We start from the raw sequence: 18,615 nt of genomic DNA on the forward strand, positions 1-18,615 counted from the left end.
ACCAGCCCAGGGGCCATAGAGCCCTGGTTTGTAAAGGGTTCAATGCATCATGGGAGCCTCCTTGTTCTGGCTTTGATTTCCCTTCACTAACTGATCTGAAGGATGGGTTGAGTCTTAACCTTTATATCCCTGGTGCTTGCCTTCTAAGCTCTGAGTCCTTATGAATTTTCTCAATCCAAGGGTACTAAAAATAAATGTTCTGATATTTCAAAGGCATCCCTTGTAGGGAGAGATGCAGAATTCCACAGGCCACAGTAACGTAGTCAAAGCAGTGCAGTGACCAGTGTGGAATTAGAAGACTGACCAGAAAGAGATGGTGGCCAGGGGAAAGAGCGAGGCACACAAGATTTGGTCAACCTGTCCTTTGTTAACAGGGCACAGAGTCATCGACAAGCATCGATTCAACATTTTTTTAATTAAAAAGGGAAGTTGTCCCCATGGCCGCTTTCAAATTCACCTGTTCTCCAGCTGGAAATGCCTTTCGCAGGCCACTGGACTGGTTTTGCTGCATTCCAGCCTGGGCCAGCTAGGAAAGCAGCCGATAATATCCAAGGGTTACAAGAAGTCTGAGAGAAGGGGCGTGGACACCTCACATTAGCTAGGGTTGTACCAGCAACCAGATGGCCCTCATTCATCTCAGCTTGACCCTGCTCACCTTCCCAGAAGTCTCTTTGACTTCAGTTCTGGCCCAGCTCATCCAGAATCAGGTCCAACATGCTCTGAGGATCTTATCTACGTGTCATCCTCCCCTAGTCCAAGGTTGGGGCAGTTTATAGATTTCTTCATCCCCTTCCTGACCCCCTGAATGACCTCCCTCCACTGTGCTCCCACCGGGGACTTTTCTTATAGTCCTCCAGAGCCCAGTCCAAAGGTGGCCAGAGCTCTGATGCCCCTCCAAGGGAAGCCTACACTTTAGAAGCCAGAAGGTTCATTTGTCTTTTCTCAATGAGTATTTTGTGGCTTGGACCAAAAGTTGGTCCTCAGCCATAAAGAGGGTATGCTGGGTTTCTAGGGGTCTAGCATTGCCACAGCTCTTTATGGACCTCCCTAGAACACCAGACCACAGTGGAGGATGCCCAGTGGAGAACATGTTCCTATCCTATACATACAGCTATCAGTCAGTCAATGAGCAATTATTAAAGGCCTTCCAGGTACACATCAGGCTCTGTGCTAAGCACTGGGGATCCTGAATCAGGTTCCTCAAGGAGGTGCTGGCCAAAGGGAGGCAGGCAGGAGAACAGGGCAGGGTCAAGTCCTTCCTACCAAGTTCCTGCCTGGTCCCATAACGATGCCTCCCCCCGAAGCAAGCAGGTCACAGAGACATCTTCCTGGTCACCTTCCCACCTGAGAGGACCTCTCCTCTGGGCCAGATCATCACAGGGACAGAGATAAGGCCCAGAACTGGGGTTTTATCAACACAGGGAACTGCTGCTCTCCCAATGCAGCCAGCCCCTCCCCACAACTCACACTTGTCAGGAATTGACTGTCAATGATCTGCTCAGAGCCACGGAGCCAGAATGGGTTACAAGATGGACTCAGAGCCAGGACTTCTGGATGCCAAGGCCAGCTCTCACCACTGGGAGAGGCTGCCTCTTTGTCTCATCATACTGGAGACAAAACATTACATGCTGTTGCTAGGGGCAAGCTAGCAACCTTAGTACTTGGGACAACTTTGGCCCAGGGAGAGAAGAGGAAGGAGGAAGAAGGAAGAGGTGAAGAAGAAGGGGGAGAAAGGAGGGCTAGGGGGAGAATGCACGCACATGCACACACACACACTCTCTCTCTCTCTCTCTCTCTCTCTCTCTCTCTCTCTCTCTCTCTCTCTCTCCTCTGTAGGACATGGAGGCTGGCCTCAGTTACCTCTGGGGTCCGTTCCAGTTCTACACCTCAATACCCTGTAACTGGGCAAGAATATCCCAGACATGGCCTAGGAGAAGGTACGCTGAGAATTACAAGACGTGAGCCCAGGTCTCCTTGGGGAAACAGCAGGTTTCCATCCAGCGCCAGACACAACCATACCACCTCCACACTGCCCTGGCCGGTGACTGCCCAGTGACCTCATGCACAACTGGCCTCCCTGAGGGGACAAAAGAGGGGAGGCAGAGTGACTGGTGAGACCCCTACGTCCCCAACAACCACAAGGAGGAAGGAAGTCTTTCAGGAGGGAGGCCAACATGATCAAAGGCATGGGGCAAGAGATCACAGGGTGTATCCAGGAGAAGTAGTGGCATCAGGTGGAAGGCTGGAAAGACGAGGCAGCACAAAGATGTGAAAAGCCTGGAATACCGATCCAAAGCCTGAACTTTACCTGAGGGGCAATTTCTGAGTAACACGAAACTAACATTAAAAGCTAATAAATAATGAAGATTATCCTGGAAGCTTCATAAATTTCTTGATTGGAAGGTCAATGTTCTTACTCTGCTCTTTACAACCCTGTTTAATCTATGAGGTCCATGTCCCACCTCCATGCCTTTGCCTGGGCTGTGCCTTAGGCCTGGAATGCACGCACTCCTCCCCTCTGCCTCTTAGGTTCCCTGGCTTCTTCCAGATTCATCTTAAATCCCATCTGCTACAGGAAACCTTCCCCAGTTCCTCTTCCTTCCTGGCATCTCCCTTCACCATCTCCACACTCAGTCTCTATTTTGTGACTATATGGTTATTTTGCCTTTCTTTGTATCTCAGGGCTTAGCCCCGAGCCTGGCACATAAGTGCTTCCTAAATGCCTGCTTGACTGACTGACTGACAGGTTCCAAGCCTGGGTGTAGCCCTGCAGACCCCTCCCTTCACTGGCATTACCCAGTGCACACTCAGCTGCACACACAATTACATGTTCAGGCTCCATCTGTAAGAAAGGTGCTCTCACCTGCTCGCCATCAACATGGTGAACGCACATTAATCCAAGAATGTCACATTGTAGAAAGAGAAAGGGGGCTGCGGTTCAAGGAGCCCACGACTGGCCTTACATTCAATGCCACCTCAAGGACTTAGCCCTGGCAGAGGCCCACTGCTTTGTCTCAGCATCCTCCCCAGCCCTGACCACCTTATACCTTTGTGGGAATGCAAGGGCCTTCTGTGAGCCTGTGCGATAGGGATGACTTTAGGACTGGGAGAGGAAGAGAAGGATACCCCAAAAAGGCTCGATGTAGCAGACAGCTTTTCCAGGAAGGTTTTTAGGGAAACTTTTCACCTGGTCAGAGAAATGAACTCAATAAAACAGACTGACACCTTGAAGCTGGCATTGGAACTGGGCCCCTGCGGTCACAGCATGGCAGCTCTCTGTGACGATTCCCCCTCTCTGGCCTTGCTCCTTCTGTCATTTCCATTTCAGAAAACAGAACCTTTCAAGGAGGAAGCAAGCCCAGCTCAGCAGCCCGTACCCAGCCCTCTGGGCCAGCCACAGTGTCTGAGCTCACCCATGATAATGCCACCCCATCAAGCTCCTTCCTGACTCCAGACCCAGCACTCTCTTCTCTGCCACCAGCTAGTGGAAAGGTCCATAGTACTCAGAGGGCGAAGCTCCTTAAGGACCAGGGTGAGAAGCCTATATTTTATCCCTTAGGGAATGGGCAATCATTGGAAGTCTGAGAGCAGAAGGACATGTGCCTAAGGGAGATTCTTTTGGCAGTTATGTAAAGGGTGGACTGAGAAAGGGGAGCGACTGGCCTCAGGGAGATCAAGGAATGGGCATTGCTGGAGTCCAGGAAAGAAGCCAGAGCTGCAGGGTAGCCTGTAAGGGGAAGGGCGCTGAAGTCAAATAAACAGTTCTTGGTAACTGGATGCTTGTAGGGGTGAGAGAAGAGGAGAATCAAGGATGACCTGGAGGTTAGGACCCTGAGTAACTGGGAGAACGTGGTTTTCATCAACAGAAAAAGGTTAAGAGACAGTTCTCAGAAGGGAGAACAGTAAGTTCCCTTCTTGGACAAGTTGAGCTTGAGATATCCATGGGGCATCCAGAAAGAAACATCGGCCAACATGGGGTTGGAATTCAGAGGTCAACTGAGAGACTCTTGGTAACGCTGGTGAAAAGACAGGACACGAAGCTAGCAATGACTGACAGGTTCCAAGAGGTTTGGCAATCGATCAACAAGTATGTGTAAGTACGTGTATATATGTATACACACACATATGTACACGCATAAAAAATGTATATGTGTATATGTGGAGAGGGAGGAAGCGAGAGGAAGGGAAGGAGGAAGGGAGAAGGGGAGAGAGACAGAGACAGACAGAGGGAGGGAGATGGAGAGCCTGAGTACACCAAGGAACACTTACTGGGTACCGGACCCTAGGAATACAGACAGCTACTGCAGTCTCTGGTGTTCCAGACTGCAGGGATAGACAGTACATGTTCACAGAGTGAGTGCAAGGTAATGGCATATAAATCTCCAGGGATGGGTGAGGAGGAAGGAGGTTCTGAACGACCAGAAAAATCAGAAAAGGCCTCCTGAAGGAGACGTCCCCTAAGCTGAGCCCTGAAGGGGGCCAGGGCTGATTCCAAGGCACAGAAGTGAGAAGAGTTGGGGGGCTGGAAGTCAAACATTCTGTTTGTGGGACGGAAAAGAGGCTGGTTTGGCAGGAGTGTAGAAGACTCGATGGGGGTGATCACCAGGAAAGATGGGTTGGAGCCAGGTGATGTGGGGTTTGAAATGCCCAGTGGAAGCTTTCGGATTTTGTTTGCTCTAAAGGTAATGGGAGAGCCAGATACTTCTGAAGGAGAGGCAGAAGAATGTGCTTTTGGAGACTTGGGAAAGAAGGGAAGAAACCCAGTGGATCCTGGGAATTTGGCTGGTATGGGAAAGAGAATTCTGGGAGGATGGTTTAAAGGCAGGGCAGGGTCAAGTGGGTTGTTTTCAGGTGGGGGGGAAGGAGGGCAGCAGAGAGGGAGCAGGGCTGGCAGAGGATAGAAGGGGTGAGATGAGAACCCTAGATGGGAGGCTGGCCTTGGCAAAGATGAAGGGGACATCTGAGGCAGAGGATGATGGTCTCTTGGGGTCAGCAGCAGGAAAGACAAAGGCATTCATGACCAACAGCCTTGGTTTTCTTAGTCAAGTGGAAGGCACTTGACTGAGTCTGCTCGGAGAAGGGAGGTTTTGAGCAGCCCCTGTGGGGAGAATGAGGAATGAAAAGGGCAGATGAAAGCATTTCTAGGACACAGCAAGGGCTGGGTTGAGATCACTCAACATGAACTGGTATTGGACGCCAGCCAGCACCATATGGTGACATTTTGGGGGTAGGAACGGAGAAGGTAGATGAAGGGGTGACCAGTGCAGATTAATGAGAGCTGGAAGGTAGCACAACTCTACGCTAGGCCAAGACTGAAGGAAGGAAAGGGAGACCAGAGGAGGGATAAAGACCCAGGAGAAGAGGGAGGACACGAAGAGCTAAGGGTCATAATGAAGAAGAAGACTGGCAGAGGGGAGGGAGCAGGTTAAGAGACAGTTCTCAGAAGGGAGAACAGTAAGTTCCTGTCTTGGACATGAGGGGCAGATGGGCATTCCCGATCAGAGGGAGGAATTTCAGAGTTCAAGATCACAGAGTGTGGAATGCAGATGTAAGTCACAGGAGTTGAGCTTGGCACTGACCTGAGAGAACTGATTGTTCCAAAGGTCACCACCATGGACATCAGAGTGACTTGGCATAAGAGCAGGTTTGAAATGGAGAAGACCCTAAGTTTATTACTAAATTCCAAGGAAAGATGAGAATGACAGAGGGTAGCAGGTTTCAGCAGAGACCTGGGCCTCTCTGACCCAGTGTCTCCTTGTCATCCATCCCCTCTCTTCTCCTTCAGGAGGCCATTGCGTATGGTACTCATCATCACTCTCCTCTCTTTTCCCTAGGTTGGGGTGGGGAACCTATGGCCTCGAGGTCAACACAGTTCAGTTCATTCCTCCTTAGGCTCTCTCCTCCTCCCTTGGGTACAGAGATGTCTTCTTTTCACCTCTTTTTTTCTCAGATTTTTCCCAGAAAGTTCTCTCCTTATCCTTCTCTTATCCTCTCTTTATTCCATTTGGGAAGCAAAGAATAAACCTTGGGGGACAGCAGGCACTGGTGCACTGCAGTGAATTCAAAATGGCAGCCAACCCAAGACAGTCATTGGCCAGCAGTGTTACACGCTCAAGAGACAAACAGGTCAACAAAGACATTGTTGCTCAGGCAATTTCAGTCGTGTCTGCCTCTCCATGGCCCCATTTGGGGTTTTCATGGCAGAGATCCTGGAGTGGTTGGCCATTTCCTTCTCCACCTCATTTTACACATGAGGAAACTGAGGCAACCACGGTGAAGTGACTTGCCCAGGGTCACACAACTAGTGAGCATCTGAGGCTGGATTTGAACTCAGGAAGAGGAATGTTCTTGACTCCAGGTCTAGTACTCTATCCACAGCCCCACTTAGACATATATGAATGGAAAAGGAGAGGGAGGTAGGTCATTCACATGGGGGTGGATTCTCTAGGGAAGATCCCTGGAAAAACAAGGATAAGAATCATCGATACTGGATCAGAGAGCAGCAAGGGGTCCCACTGGATCATGGGACAGCATGCACACCCATGAGCTCACTGCCCATGGAAGTATTCAAGTACTGCAGCCAGGTCTAGGCCTCTCATGTTCCTTGCAGTGTATACAGCAGACCTGTTGGCTATATGCCTTAACCCAATGTGAGGGGGCAAGAGGAGGGAGAAGCAGGATCTGCTAACGGCCATTTACCAAAATGCCTCCAACCAGGTCATTCATCTATTTGTGCCATAAATATTTACTGCTTTAAACCCAGTGAGCACACGCCGTTGGACGTCAGGGGCACAAAGCTGAACATATTTGCTATAAACACTGAAAAGCCAAGTGCAGAGAAGTGGAGACTTCCGGTATGGAGTAAACATCCCTTAAAAACCTCGGACTCAAGGCACATCACGCTCCACAAATGCACCTGAGTTGGCAGCTGGGCCTCGGGCCTCCCGGAACCAACATAAGCCTCATGGAGAGAGGCGTGAATGGAGTGGGAGATTTGGCGTCCAAAGACCTGAAGTGGAATCCTGCTTCAAACACACGCTGGCTACGTGATTCTGAGCCTCCCTCTCAGTCTGTGAGATGGGGTCCTAATAGCACCTCCCTCGCAAGGTTCTAGAGAGCGTCATGAAAGAGCAGTGCAGGTGCTGTGTAGACCTTACAAGGCCACAGAAAGGTTAGCTCTTGTTACCAGGATGATGAGGGTCCACGAGGAAGGTGAAACCTGAGGGCACTCTAAGAGGGCAGAGGTAATTTCCAGAGTAACTCAGAACCTCACATGGCAGCTTGTCTAGTAGAGACCCCAAGGAGGACAGAGGTGAGAAGACAAGCAGCTCATTTCCTTAGAGACCTGAGGAAACACTGGGATAGAATATTTATTTCATTTCACAATTACGTCCTTCTTTCTTAAAGAGTCCACGGGCGCCAACAAGGCTGGTCAACTTCTCTATGTTTATTGAATGGTCAGAGATGAGTGACTCAAGACAAACACCAAGAAGCTCTGGGCACTTCTGCCTGCTGTCCCCTCACCTGGAAGGCTCTCCCCACCAGCTTCCTCTGCCAGGAAACCTTCCCAGATGAAGCCCTTCAGGTATCTGACAACCTTCCCCATAAGACCCTCCAGAGCACCAGGCTTGGCTCCCGCTCCTGTGATATAACAATGCATGAGCGTCTTCTGGGCTTGGCTCACACACCCAGGAGGGCAGGGGTCTTGTCTACATTCCCTGTGGCACAGGTATTTAATAATAAGCGAACGAACAGACAAATGAATCAACCAATGAACCAAAGGATAAATGAAGGAACTAACCAACGGCCTGGATTTACGAGCACTTAACAGTTTATAAGTTATTTGTTTCAAATTGCTGCCAGGGAAGGAAGATCATCACGGAAAAAAGTCCAGTTTTACAGGTGAGAAAACTAAGCCTTGGTCCACCAAACGACTTGGCCAAGATCACAGGGCCAGCAAATAGCAGCTCCGTGGGATCAGAGCCCTTCCCATCGCACCCCCTTTGTCCCCACTAGCAACAATGGAATGCAGAGATGTGGCTCTTTAGGCACCCAGAAGTCCTATCTACTTATCCACCTTTAAAGGTGAATGTGTGCGTTTGTCCTCCAGGTTAGCAATTAATAAAGGCTAGGACATCCTGGGGCTCTCAGGGAAGGCCTCCGCCCAGAATGGCCAGGTCACAGCCAGGTCCAGCCCACTCTCACAGGGGTGCACCAGCCTCTTCTACTGACCCAGCCCAAAATGCTTCTTTGTCATCCAGGCGCACTTCCACTGACCTCTCTCAGGGCCCAGCTTTCCCCTTCTGGGGAATTAGGAATTCCCCCTGCCCGGGAAAGCCCCTATGGCTCCCTAGAAGAGTTAAAAAGAAAGGGCACATACACACATGTGCACATACACACACATTCACATACAAATGTGATTCCACTCACCAATGCAAATTAATTACTCCAATGCTGATAATTTCACGGGATGGCATTGGACTCCAGAGTTGACCCTAGAGAACCCCAAAGTCTCTCAGCCCATTGCTGCCCCTTCTCGGCATGTCAGAGTCTGACCAGGGAGCTGGCTGGGGCACTGGGGCTTAGGTGACTCACTGAGGGCCACGAGGTGAGTGGCCTGTCAGAGAGGGGACCTGAACCTAAGGGTGAATGTTATACATGGACTGGGCCCGGAACAGCCCAGAGGGAGAGAGAATAGGATGGAGTGCATTTGGGCATCTGGGAAATTGTGTCTCTGGGACATCATAACCCCTTCTGAACACTACCAGGATGATTCTGGTCACGCTCTGGAGATGCAAGTCCCCAAACAATGCCACAGTCTTGGAAAATCAAAGATACCGGTCTCCCAGTGGTCAGTGTAGGAGCTCCAAGTAGGCCACAAGACCCTGCTGTCAGTGGAGCTGGAAAGGGTACGCAGCAGAGGACATGGCACATAAAAATAGAGAAATATATGACTTGAAAAGGCCCCAAGTGTAAGGCCTCCTGCACAGAGCAGACATTTCAACCAGACATGGAGAAGATGGCACGTTAGTCATCTCAGAGAGTGGAGGGATAAATAACGGACAGCCCTAGGGCTCTGCTTAACCACACGGCAGCAAAGGACCTACTGCAAAGCCTGGTGGGCTTTCCCTTCCTTGGGAAGGATTTCAGGGAGGTCCTGGATAATAGAATGAGAAGGCACAGAGGGCTATAATCTGCAAACTCCTGATGCGAGCTCCCTTCAGTGGAACAGCCGAGGAAGCATCCAAAGGGGAAGAATGAACCTTGTTGGGGGCAGCTGGGAGGTGGCCAGGCCGTGAATTTTACAGGACTCAGGAAATGGGAGCTGGAATGATCATTAGAGCATTAAGGTCCAGGCCACGCTGCAGAAGGCCACGAAAGGCTCTTGGAGGATTACCCAGTTCAAGAGAACACTGGATTCTGCAGCACCTCACACTCAGCGATGACATGGGAAAAAAAGTTATTGGTATTGTTTCACAAAACTAGAAACAGGTTCGATGTTTTCTGTTTTTAGAAATTCCAAATAGCTTGGGCCGTTTTCAGGACTGATTGCCTCCATCCCCTAAAGAAGTCCTGAAGGAAGCCAAGACCTAAACAGAGTCTTGGAAATGGAGGGTCCCAGGCTCGGTGCCTTCCCATCAGGGCGAGGCTCCCTCAGCAGGCTGGCGAAGACCAGTCCCAAAGCCACTGGGCACCCCTGTCCTGCGAGGATGCCAAAGACACAGGAGCAGCCTTGCTTTCACACTCACCGATGTTCCTTCTCATTCGTCTTCCTGCTCTAGTTTCTTATTTCATGATTATTTATTAAGTATGTTTCCCCAATTACATGTAAAAACAGTTTTCAACATTCGTTTTTAAATTCTCTCTCTCCCTTCCCACCCTCCTCACTGAATGGCTACTGTTAAGAGTCCAATGATCTTGCTCACCCGATAAGGCTGGCAAGACTCCTTCAGTGGTACCACTGACAACCCTGAGGCTTACCATGTTGGAAGGGCCTTCAGACGTCATTCAGTTCCCCCTTAGTTTGCCAAAACAGAAAAGACCAAGACAAGGAGTCTTTGAGTAATCTAGGATGCGCTCCCTAGAGATCTCAGTGTCCTCATCTGCCCCATCTGCCTTGTCCCTCAGTTGTATGAAGACTGCTAAGTGTCCTAGTGCTATGAGTGACTTTGTGTGACTTTAGGACTGGGAAGGGGAGTGTAGGATACTCATAAAGGCAGTTCAGCAGGAAGGTCCTAAAATAGCTTTTTCCATGACAAGTGGTCATGTGCTCCCTAACTTTCCTTCATCCAGAGCTCCTTCATTCAAGCCTTTCTTGGCACGTTCTTCAGTCTCTCCACCATCTTGCTTACCTGTCATTGAGTCAATGGCACAGCTGGCTGAGGCCTCTGACACCTTGACCAGAAATCCTGCCTTTGTATTGACAAAGCCTAACGAAGCCCAGGACCTCATTACTTCATGGGGGTTGGACAACATGATCTCTAAGATCCCTTTTAGATCTAAATCAGTCAATCTATCAACTCATTCCAAATTCCAGCTGAGGCACCTGCCTCTTGCTACCTCAGGGAAAATCACTCGGTGAGTTGTTTCAGATGTGTCTGACTCTTGGTGACCCCACTTAGGGTTTTCTTGGCAAAGATACTGGAATGGTTCACAATTTCCTTCTCCAGCCCATTTAACAGATGAGGAAACTGAGGCAAGAAGGGTTAAGTGACTTCCCCAGAGTCACATAGCTAGTAAGTGTCTGAGCAAGATTTGAACACAGGAAGATGTCTTCCTGACTCCAGGCCTGGAACTCTGTCCACCACTGCCCCACCCAGATCACTTAACTCCTGCGAACCTCAGTTCTCTCATCCACAAAGGGCACTTGGAGCTCCCCTTTAGAAGCCCTCACCCTAAAAACCTGTGCTCCTAGAAGAACTTCAGGGCTTCTCTAGGGCTACACTTCAGCCTGTTCTCCCTCCCATTATCATTCAGCAACTTCCCTTCCTGTGAGAGTCACACCATCCAACTTGAACATGTAAGCCAGAGCCTGGACTTGCCAGGACGCTCGCCTTCCATCCATGCTGAGTTCACTGCTCTCTCCTCCCCCCAATAGTCTACTCAGTCACCATGACCTAGTCCTCCAGGCAACCTCAGGGACAGGTCATGTTCCTGCCATCACCCACGAGGCTTCCCTTCCACCTTCACCTATTCACACATCCCTGTACCTGATCATAACCTTGTATCGTTACATCTTTCTTTGCACCTTCTAGCGCCTAACCCCATCCTCTTCTTTCCCAGGACCCCTAATTGCGCCGCCCCTCAGGTTTTCCCAAGCCAACACTCGAACTGCCTGAACTGTTCCCTTCTTTATCTTGACTCCCTGGTGAACTGGGTCACCTCTCCACTGTCCCCTGCTTGACCCTTTGCTTGATAACCAAACATACCTGGCCATACCCAACCCACCATTCATCTGCTTTGCTCCTATATTACCTGCTGCGGAACTGAGCTGAAGGAAATCACTAAACTGTGCTGACAGGGCCCTGTGGATTTATGTTCTGTGATCTCATCGACTACAGATCCCTCCGGATCCCCCAGCCCATTCTCTGAAACAGCTGCTCCAGATATCCTCATCTGGCCTCAAACCTCCCCTCATCTCACTTGGGAAATGCTTGGTCTCATACCATGCACACACAAAAAATAAAAGCCACTCACCATGAGCTCTCTCTTTGCCCTTCCTTTTCCTCCTCCTCCTCCTCCACATTTCACAATGCTCAGATGCCACTATCTGCCACTACCTCTTGCTCCAGCCCAGTCTCACTGGAAGATGTGGGCCTCCTCTGATCAAAGCAAACCTCAGCATACCTTTAATCAATCCCATTCTATTCTGTCTTGTCCAGCACACTGGCCTGGTCTCTCCTCACTGCTAATTCCTTCCCTGCTGTCTATAAACATGCCGCCAAATCTTCCCCATTCCATCTCCACCTCTCAGCCTCCCTGGTTGCTATGAAGCCTCAGCTACAATCCCACCTGCCCCCCCCAGGGGCCTTTCTTGGTTGTCCCTCATGCTGGTGCCTTCACTCTGGGCCTGCCATCCACCTGGGCATGGACCTTGAATGTACATCATGTCTCCCTCAAAAGATGGTGCTGTGTGTTCCTGAAGGGCAGAGGCTGGCCTTCTGTCTATCTCTGCATGCCCAGTGCTCAGCCAGGTGCCTGGCTCATCTCTTCAATGCTTCCTGACTGACTGAATGAGAAAGAACCCTGCTTTCTCACTCCAAAACAGGCTCTCTCTCAGGACATCATGCAAGAAACCTAAACATTCCAGGGAGAGTACTTCAGACTCTTAAAAGGAAAGAAAGAAAATGATCGGCATGACTGGTTATGTCGATTACTTTCCTGGTCACCACCAATCTCATCTGACAAACCTGATGGCCTCTGCTCATCATACAAACACACGCCCTTCAGATTTGCACACACCCACAATCATACCCATAGATTTGCCCATACATCCCTCAGATCTGTGCACACACTCACACTCATGTCCATGCCCTCTCAGATTGGATTCAAAATGAAATGAACATAACCAGGAAAACACAAGGACATCAACCAAAGAACAGGACAGAGGAAGATGACATGAGACTGGATGCCGTGTGGCTAGAATGATAACCTTGGCCCCAGAGGAAAGTTGAGAAGATGCAGAGGTGGGGGACTATGGGTATGGAATATATTGCTGGACTCAGCTGAGATGCAGTGCTGGTTACTTTGTTTTTTGTCACAAGGAATGCCTCCTGGGATATGAAGAGAAAGGATATATTTGGAAGGTAAATCTCTCAAATTAAAATCTATCAATCAAAATTCAAAATTTTAAAAAAGCTCAGGACAACGAAGCAATATCTCTCCCAACAAGAGACAGGATAAACTCACAGCCAACAGCCAGTGACTCACCAGAGATTCTGAGACAAAACTGGGGAATCTGAACATGTAAAAGAATCAAACTTTTTCTGCACCATAAAAAAATGCCTCCAGAGTAAGAAACCAACTCTGGGGAAAGATCTTTGCATCAGACACTTCTTATAAAAGTCTGCCAATGTTTAAGAAATCGACTCTAATGTACCAGGGCAAGGGGGCCATTTGTTGTTTCTCCAGAGATAAGGGGCCAAAATGATAAGCATAGGCAGCTCTCCAAATGCAGCCCTGGGGAAAAACAAACACCGAGAATTCCAAGAACCCTCAGGAAGACTGGGGGAGAGTGAAGCCAGGCTAAGAACTGTGCTGATGCTGGCCACAGCTGTCTGAATCAAGACGTAACCAAACCCCAAGACTCAGGCCCAAATGACCAGTTGTTTTTTATTTTTTAATCAAATTCTGAAAGCTTATTGATTGCAGACACTGTTAGAAATACTCTTGGGGTTTTTGCTTGATGACTTTCAAAAACTAGATTATTTGAGTGTTCATGTTTATCAGCTTGGTTAAAAATTTTATCAATAAGAAAGAAAGGAATAGGAATTATCCACATAAAATTTTTCTTGGAATCTCTACCCAGAGAAATTCAAATTAAGAGAACCTGGAGATTCTGCACAATTTGTTGACACTCAGAAAATTGACAATTTTGATGATGCAGATGCAGCTGTGGTTAAAGAAAAATGACTCACGTGGTGGCGATCAGTATTGGTTTAAATGTTCCAGGAATCACATGTAATAACAAAATGGTGACAAAAATCTGCTTGGCTGCACACCCTTTAACCCCCATGGTACCAATAAAGGGACCATCACCCATCAAGGCTTTTAGCAAGAAAAAAGAACGACCAAGATACAGAGTAAAACTCTTCCAATATGATGAATGTTTATCTGAACAAGTGATACCACATGAATGAAACGGAATACGGCAAGGCCATAAGAAGCGGTAACCATGAATAATCTGAATGAGTATGGGATTTTATTTTAGGGGATACAGAGTAAAGAAAGCCGAAGCTAAGAACATTATACACACTAACAGGAAGAAACCTACGGCAAATACATAAAAAAGAAGGTCTGCTGGGGGTGGCCAAGAACTGGAAATCAAGAGGATGCCCATCAGCTGGGGAATGGCTGCACAAGTTGTGGCGTATGATAGTGGAACCCCGTTGTGCTACAAGAAAGGGCAAGCAGGGCGATTTCAGAAAAGGCTGGAAACATTGTAGCAACTGATGCAGAGGGAAGGAAACAGAAGCACCAGAACATGGTACACAGGACAGCCACACTGTAACTAAGCAGCAGCGGAAGACAAGCTCCTCTGGCCAACACAACGGTCCCTGGCAGTGCTGAAGGATCCACCTCCGCAGAACAGATGAACTGAGGACAAAACAATTTTGACCTTTTTTTTGCCCTTTTTTGGCAACATGTCTGCTATGGAAATGTTGTGCATGATTTAACCTGTATAATTGGTATCATATTATGCCTCAAAAAAAATTTTAAATAAATGTTAAACAAACAATAATGATTTTTTAGGGGGAAAGAAAATACAAAAAGGGCAGCGGGAATACAAACCATGTCGCTACCTCTGTAATCAAGTCCACACATAGTTCTTCTTGTTCGTGATTAAGGATACTGCAATTGAAGCTTACAGACACATGGGAATTTTTCCAATTTAATTTTTCTGAGTTCTTTTTTCCCCCTCTAGACATATCTAAATACACGTATCTGTCAAGGGAAATCTGAATATACTGTGTGAAGAAGTGTGTTTGTGTGTGTATGTCTGTGTGTGTGTGTACATGTATAAGAACTGTCAACAGCTCAACTCCCTACCACATCATCTTCCCACTTTTGGCCAGGCTTCTATAAGACTTTCTGTAGTGCGGTATCATGGCCTGTCTTTCAGCAGACCCATCAAATTTTCCCTTTTCCCAAGCACATTAGTCAGGCCTCCAAACTGCTACAAACATTCTGAGTTCAATTCCTGCCTCCTACCAGTGAGATAACCACCACTATAAACAGTGGTCATTCTAAGGAGCCCCGCTCAACCGTCACTTCCTTCATGAGATCATCCTTCCCTCTCTCTCTTCCCAACCTTCCACAGTCCCTGCAGCTGGTAGCATCTGGGTAAGGAAGTCAGTATTGTCTCCTATTACTCATATCCTGATTTGGAAGTGACCTTGGTGATTCAAAGAGAACACTAGTGAAGTCCATACTCCAGCAGGATGGGAGGGATGGGGATGGATGGTCTGTTTCCTGTGGAAGGCCCAGCCTGGCCATCTGAGACAGAATGGTACCACCATGCTGGCTCCCTGTGCAGCTGGCTGATGAATCTTATCAGCTACCATACCTGAGGAAACCCCTGAGCCTACTATGACATGAAGAGGGTGTGGCAGAGGCCACCTGAATGGATAAAAGCAGAGATCTCTGGATCCATGAAGTTCATCTTAGAGGGTACTGGTGGAATGACAAAGTTTCTCTCTCCCTATATCTCCCTGACCATGCCTGGAACAGTGATGAACACTCAGCCATACTCAGTGATGAATAACTGCTCCTTAAAGGGAGGAAAACCAAAAAAAGAAAAAAAAAAGACAAACACTATATATCTCTGCCATGTCCATTATTACAATTCTGCAAAAGAAATCCTTATTGGCTGGTGATTTTTTTTCTTGACGAGGTAAATGGGGCTAAATACTTGCCCATGACACACACAAGTGTCAAATGTCTGAGTGAGACAGGATTTGAACTGGGGTCCTCCTGACACTCCTAACTCCACGGCAGGTGCCAACTAACCCCTGGTTATTGCATTCGAAGACTGACCAGCCAGTCTCACCAAGCTACACAAACACACACCTGTCCTCTTCTGAGATAACTGAACATGGCCAGTGGGAGAAGGGCTGACCTGGGAAGCACCACTGGAAGATGACATCAGTGGGGAACTAGATACAAAAGCCCTCCACTAGCAGCAAACCCCCTTCTGACCCCAGATCCCGATTCCTTGACCTTGATTCAATGGTTTGGCTTATTCTTGGGGGAGATAAAAGATGCTTCACTGGCTGCAACTTTGATACAGGAGCACAAAATTCCTTGGAGGTTTGTTTACTATATACATCTTAAACAACCAGATCACAACAGTGTTAACCTCGAAGGAACTGGGGTGAAGAAAGGAGGAATATTTAGAGTGGAGAAGAAAAGATGGAGAGAGCTGTTTGAAAGGCCTGAAGGAATAGCAGTAGTGCATGCGGAAGGAAGGCTAAGCTTTCACTCGGCCCCAGAAAGCAAACAGTGGGGACGTGTTACAGGTCAGCAGATTTCAAATGCTGGATTCTATATGGAAAAATGATCTGAATCAGGGGTTCTTAAGCTGGGTCTGGGAATCTGATAACTATTTCAACATAATTGCTTTCCTTTATAATCCCATACATTTTATTTTATGCATTTCAAACACGATTCTGAGAAGGGGTCCACAGGCTTCACCAAACTGACTGCCAACAGGTCCAGGACACCCAAAAAGGTGAAGTCCCCACTTTAAATAATGCCTCCCTGCCCCGGGTCACTAAAGCCCATCTTTGTTGAAACCAGAATCTTTGGGTGTGGCTTCATGGCTCTGAAATCACAGGTCACCCCATGGACCAATCAATTTAACGGTCAACAACGCAAGGGTTGTGGAGAGACATGGGAAGGGCCTGAAGCAGTTCCCAGCATATTATCAATGATGCCTCCTGTGCAAGAAGTGGTACAAATCATCTCATTCAATCGAACTAAGGAAGGAGGTATGAGGGATGACAGAGAGACTGGAGCTGAATGGGCACCCAGAGATCTGGAAGAAGAGAAGAGAGCCTCCAGCACACTCACTGTGTGGGGTCTCTGCCTGTGGTAAGATAAGGCCAGATTGGTGCAGAATACAGAGGAATAAGTAACAAGTGAACTGGCAGGTGACTGGCAGAGGGCACAGAGTTACCTGAAGGATTTTTACATTTACTATTTAGGTAAGCGATCTACCTGGACTTTAGCGTATGGCCAAATAAACATTTAACGTTATTTTGGGGCACACGCCTACCCCAATTTTCCATCAGTTTTCATTCTCCATTGCTCTGTATTCTTAAATTTATCAAATCCTAGTGTGCTTTGGTGGGCTACTGTCTGCCTTTGGCTTTCATCTAGGGCATCTAATTGGTTTCACTGATTTTGAGTACTGAGTATCAGATAATTTTAATAGTTACTGCTTCACTGCACAATTTAAATCTTCCTTTCTCCATATTCTTTTTCATAATCATCTTTGAAATTCTCAACTGTTTCTCTGCATATAAATTGTTTTTATTTTTATTATCAAATGAGTTCATATTTGCAAAGTGCATGGATAGGGCTGTGCCTGGCATATAGTAGGTGCTTAATAAATGCTTTCTTGTTCCCTTCCCTGACCTTGCCATGTTATCCAGTTTTAGAAACTGGCATTAGTGTTGGCATTAGTATTTTGATTAATGTGGCATTCAGCCTAAAAGTTAATCTAGGTAGTACTGCCATCTTTATAGTGACTCAGCCTAGCCATGCACACTGAGGCTCTCTCCTAATATTTCTTTATTCCTATCTTTCAGAATTAATGAATTACTTTATCCCTAAAACTGATGTCAACATGATCTGCTCTTTTTCAAAAGCCATGGTCCTTACACAGCAATACAGCATGAGTGGCACAGGAATTCTGAATACAAACCAAGAGGGCTCCACTGGCCTCACTGGAGCAAAATTTCCTTAAAAGGTATTGAAGCTGCCCCGAGATTTGATTTACAAAAGGCAAATCTGCCCAGAGATTTGGGCTGTGGACCTACCTAACTTTCTGGAGGATTGACTAGAAAACAAACCCGAGGAGTTCTTAGAGCTCACCCCGAGACTTGGCCCTCAGACCACAAAAGGGAACTCAAGAGTCTGAGGAGATCCACTCCAACGAACCAACAGGGACGCCCTCCAGGCCTAGCTCCCCAGCTGTGTCTACACAAACCTTTTAACAGTGAATGACCTAGGTTCCTATTTGGTACTGATACTCACTACTAAAAATCAGTGAAATCCGTTAGATAGAACAATCTCATTTATTTCAATACTGAACATAAACTACCCGAAGAGTTTGAAAAGTCACAAAGACGGGGGATTCGGTGGCCTTAGTAGCCTCACTTCATCTTTTGTCAGCCTCAGTTTCCTCAGCTGTAAAATGGGGAGAGCACCTATTTCCCAGGGTTGTTGTGAGGACCAAAGGAGATGACACAGTAAAGTGATCTGCCTTAGGATAATAATTAACCTTATAATATTATATGATAATTTTATTAATAGTTCTATCTAATATATCAAGTTATATTAATCATTAAGATTCTAATGTAATTAGATTTATATTATAGTTGTTAATAATTAATATATTCATTATCCATTACGTAATTAAGCGTATTGTAGTAAATTAAGTATATTGTAATATGTCGTAGCAAATATGATATTCATTAAATTGACAATATAATATTAGTAGGACAGCACGTGTAGTTCCTTAAGGCTTCCACGATACTTTCCATGTTATCTGTGTCCTCTGACCCTCCCAACCCTGAGAAGCAGGCGCTACAACGAGCCCCACTTTACAAGCAAGGGAACGTTTGCCCGAGTTCACACGTACGTCCAGGGGAGGTTGTGACGCCAGGCTCT

General features: G+C 47.4%; 1 protein-coding gene across 7 annotated transcripts in view; it reads right to left on the minus strand.

Annotated features, from left to right (window-relative positions):
• The window catches only part of RBPMS (RNA binding protein, mRNA processing factor), a 140,369-nt gene that overhangs the window by 75,871 nt on the left and 45,883 nt on the right, over positions 1-18,615 (minus strand). Inside the window, exon 1 of one of the 7 annotated variants that reach the window (XM_072625508.1) lies at positions 12,931-13,279. The exons of 4 other annotated variants lie outside the window; for them this stretch is intronic. In XM_072625508.1, coding sequence (XP_072481609.1) covers positions 12,931-12,966 — 36 coding nt within the window. In that variant the 5' untranslated portion in view covers positions 12,967-13,279. Of the gene's footprint in view, positions 1-5,579; positions 5,652-11,475; positions 11,648-12,930; positions 13,280-18,615 lie in introns of those variants that run through there. 2 more of the 7 variants (XM_072625510.1, XM_072625507.1) reach the window with 2 other exon arrangements.

Source organism: Notamacropus eugenii, chromosome 7 (assembly GCF_028372415.1).
Source record: "Notamacropus eugenii isolate mMacEug1 chromosome 7, mMacEug1.pri_v2, whole genome shotgun sequence".
NCBI classification, from domain to species: domain Eukaryota; kingdom Metazoa; phylum Chordata; class Mammalia; order Diprotodontia; family Macropodidae; genus Notamacropus; species Notamacropus eugenii.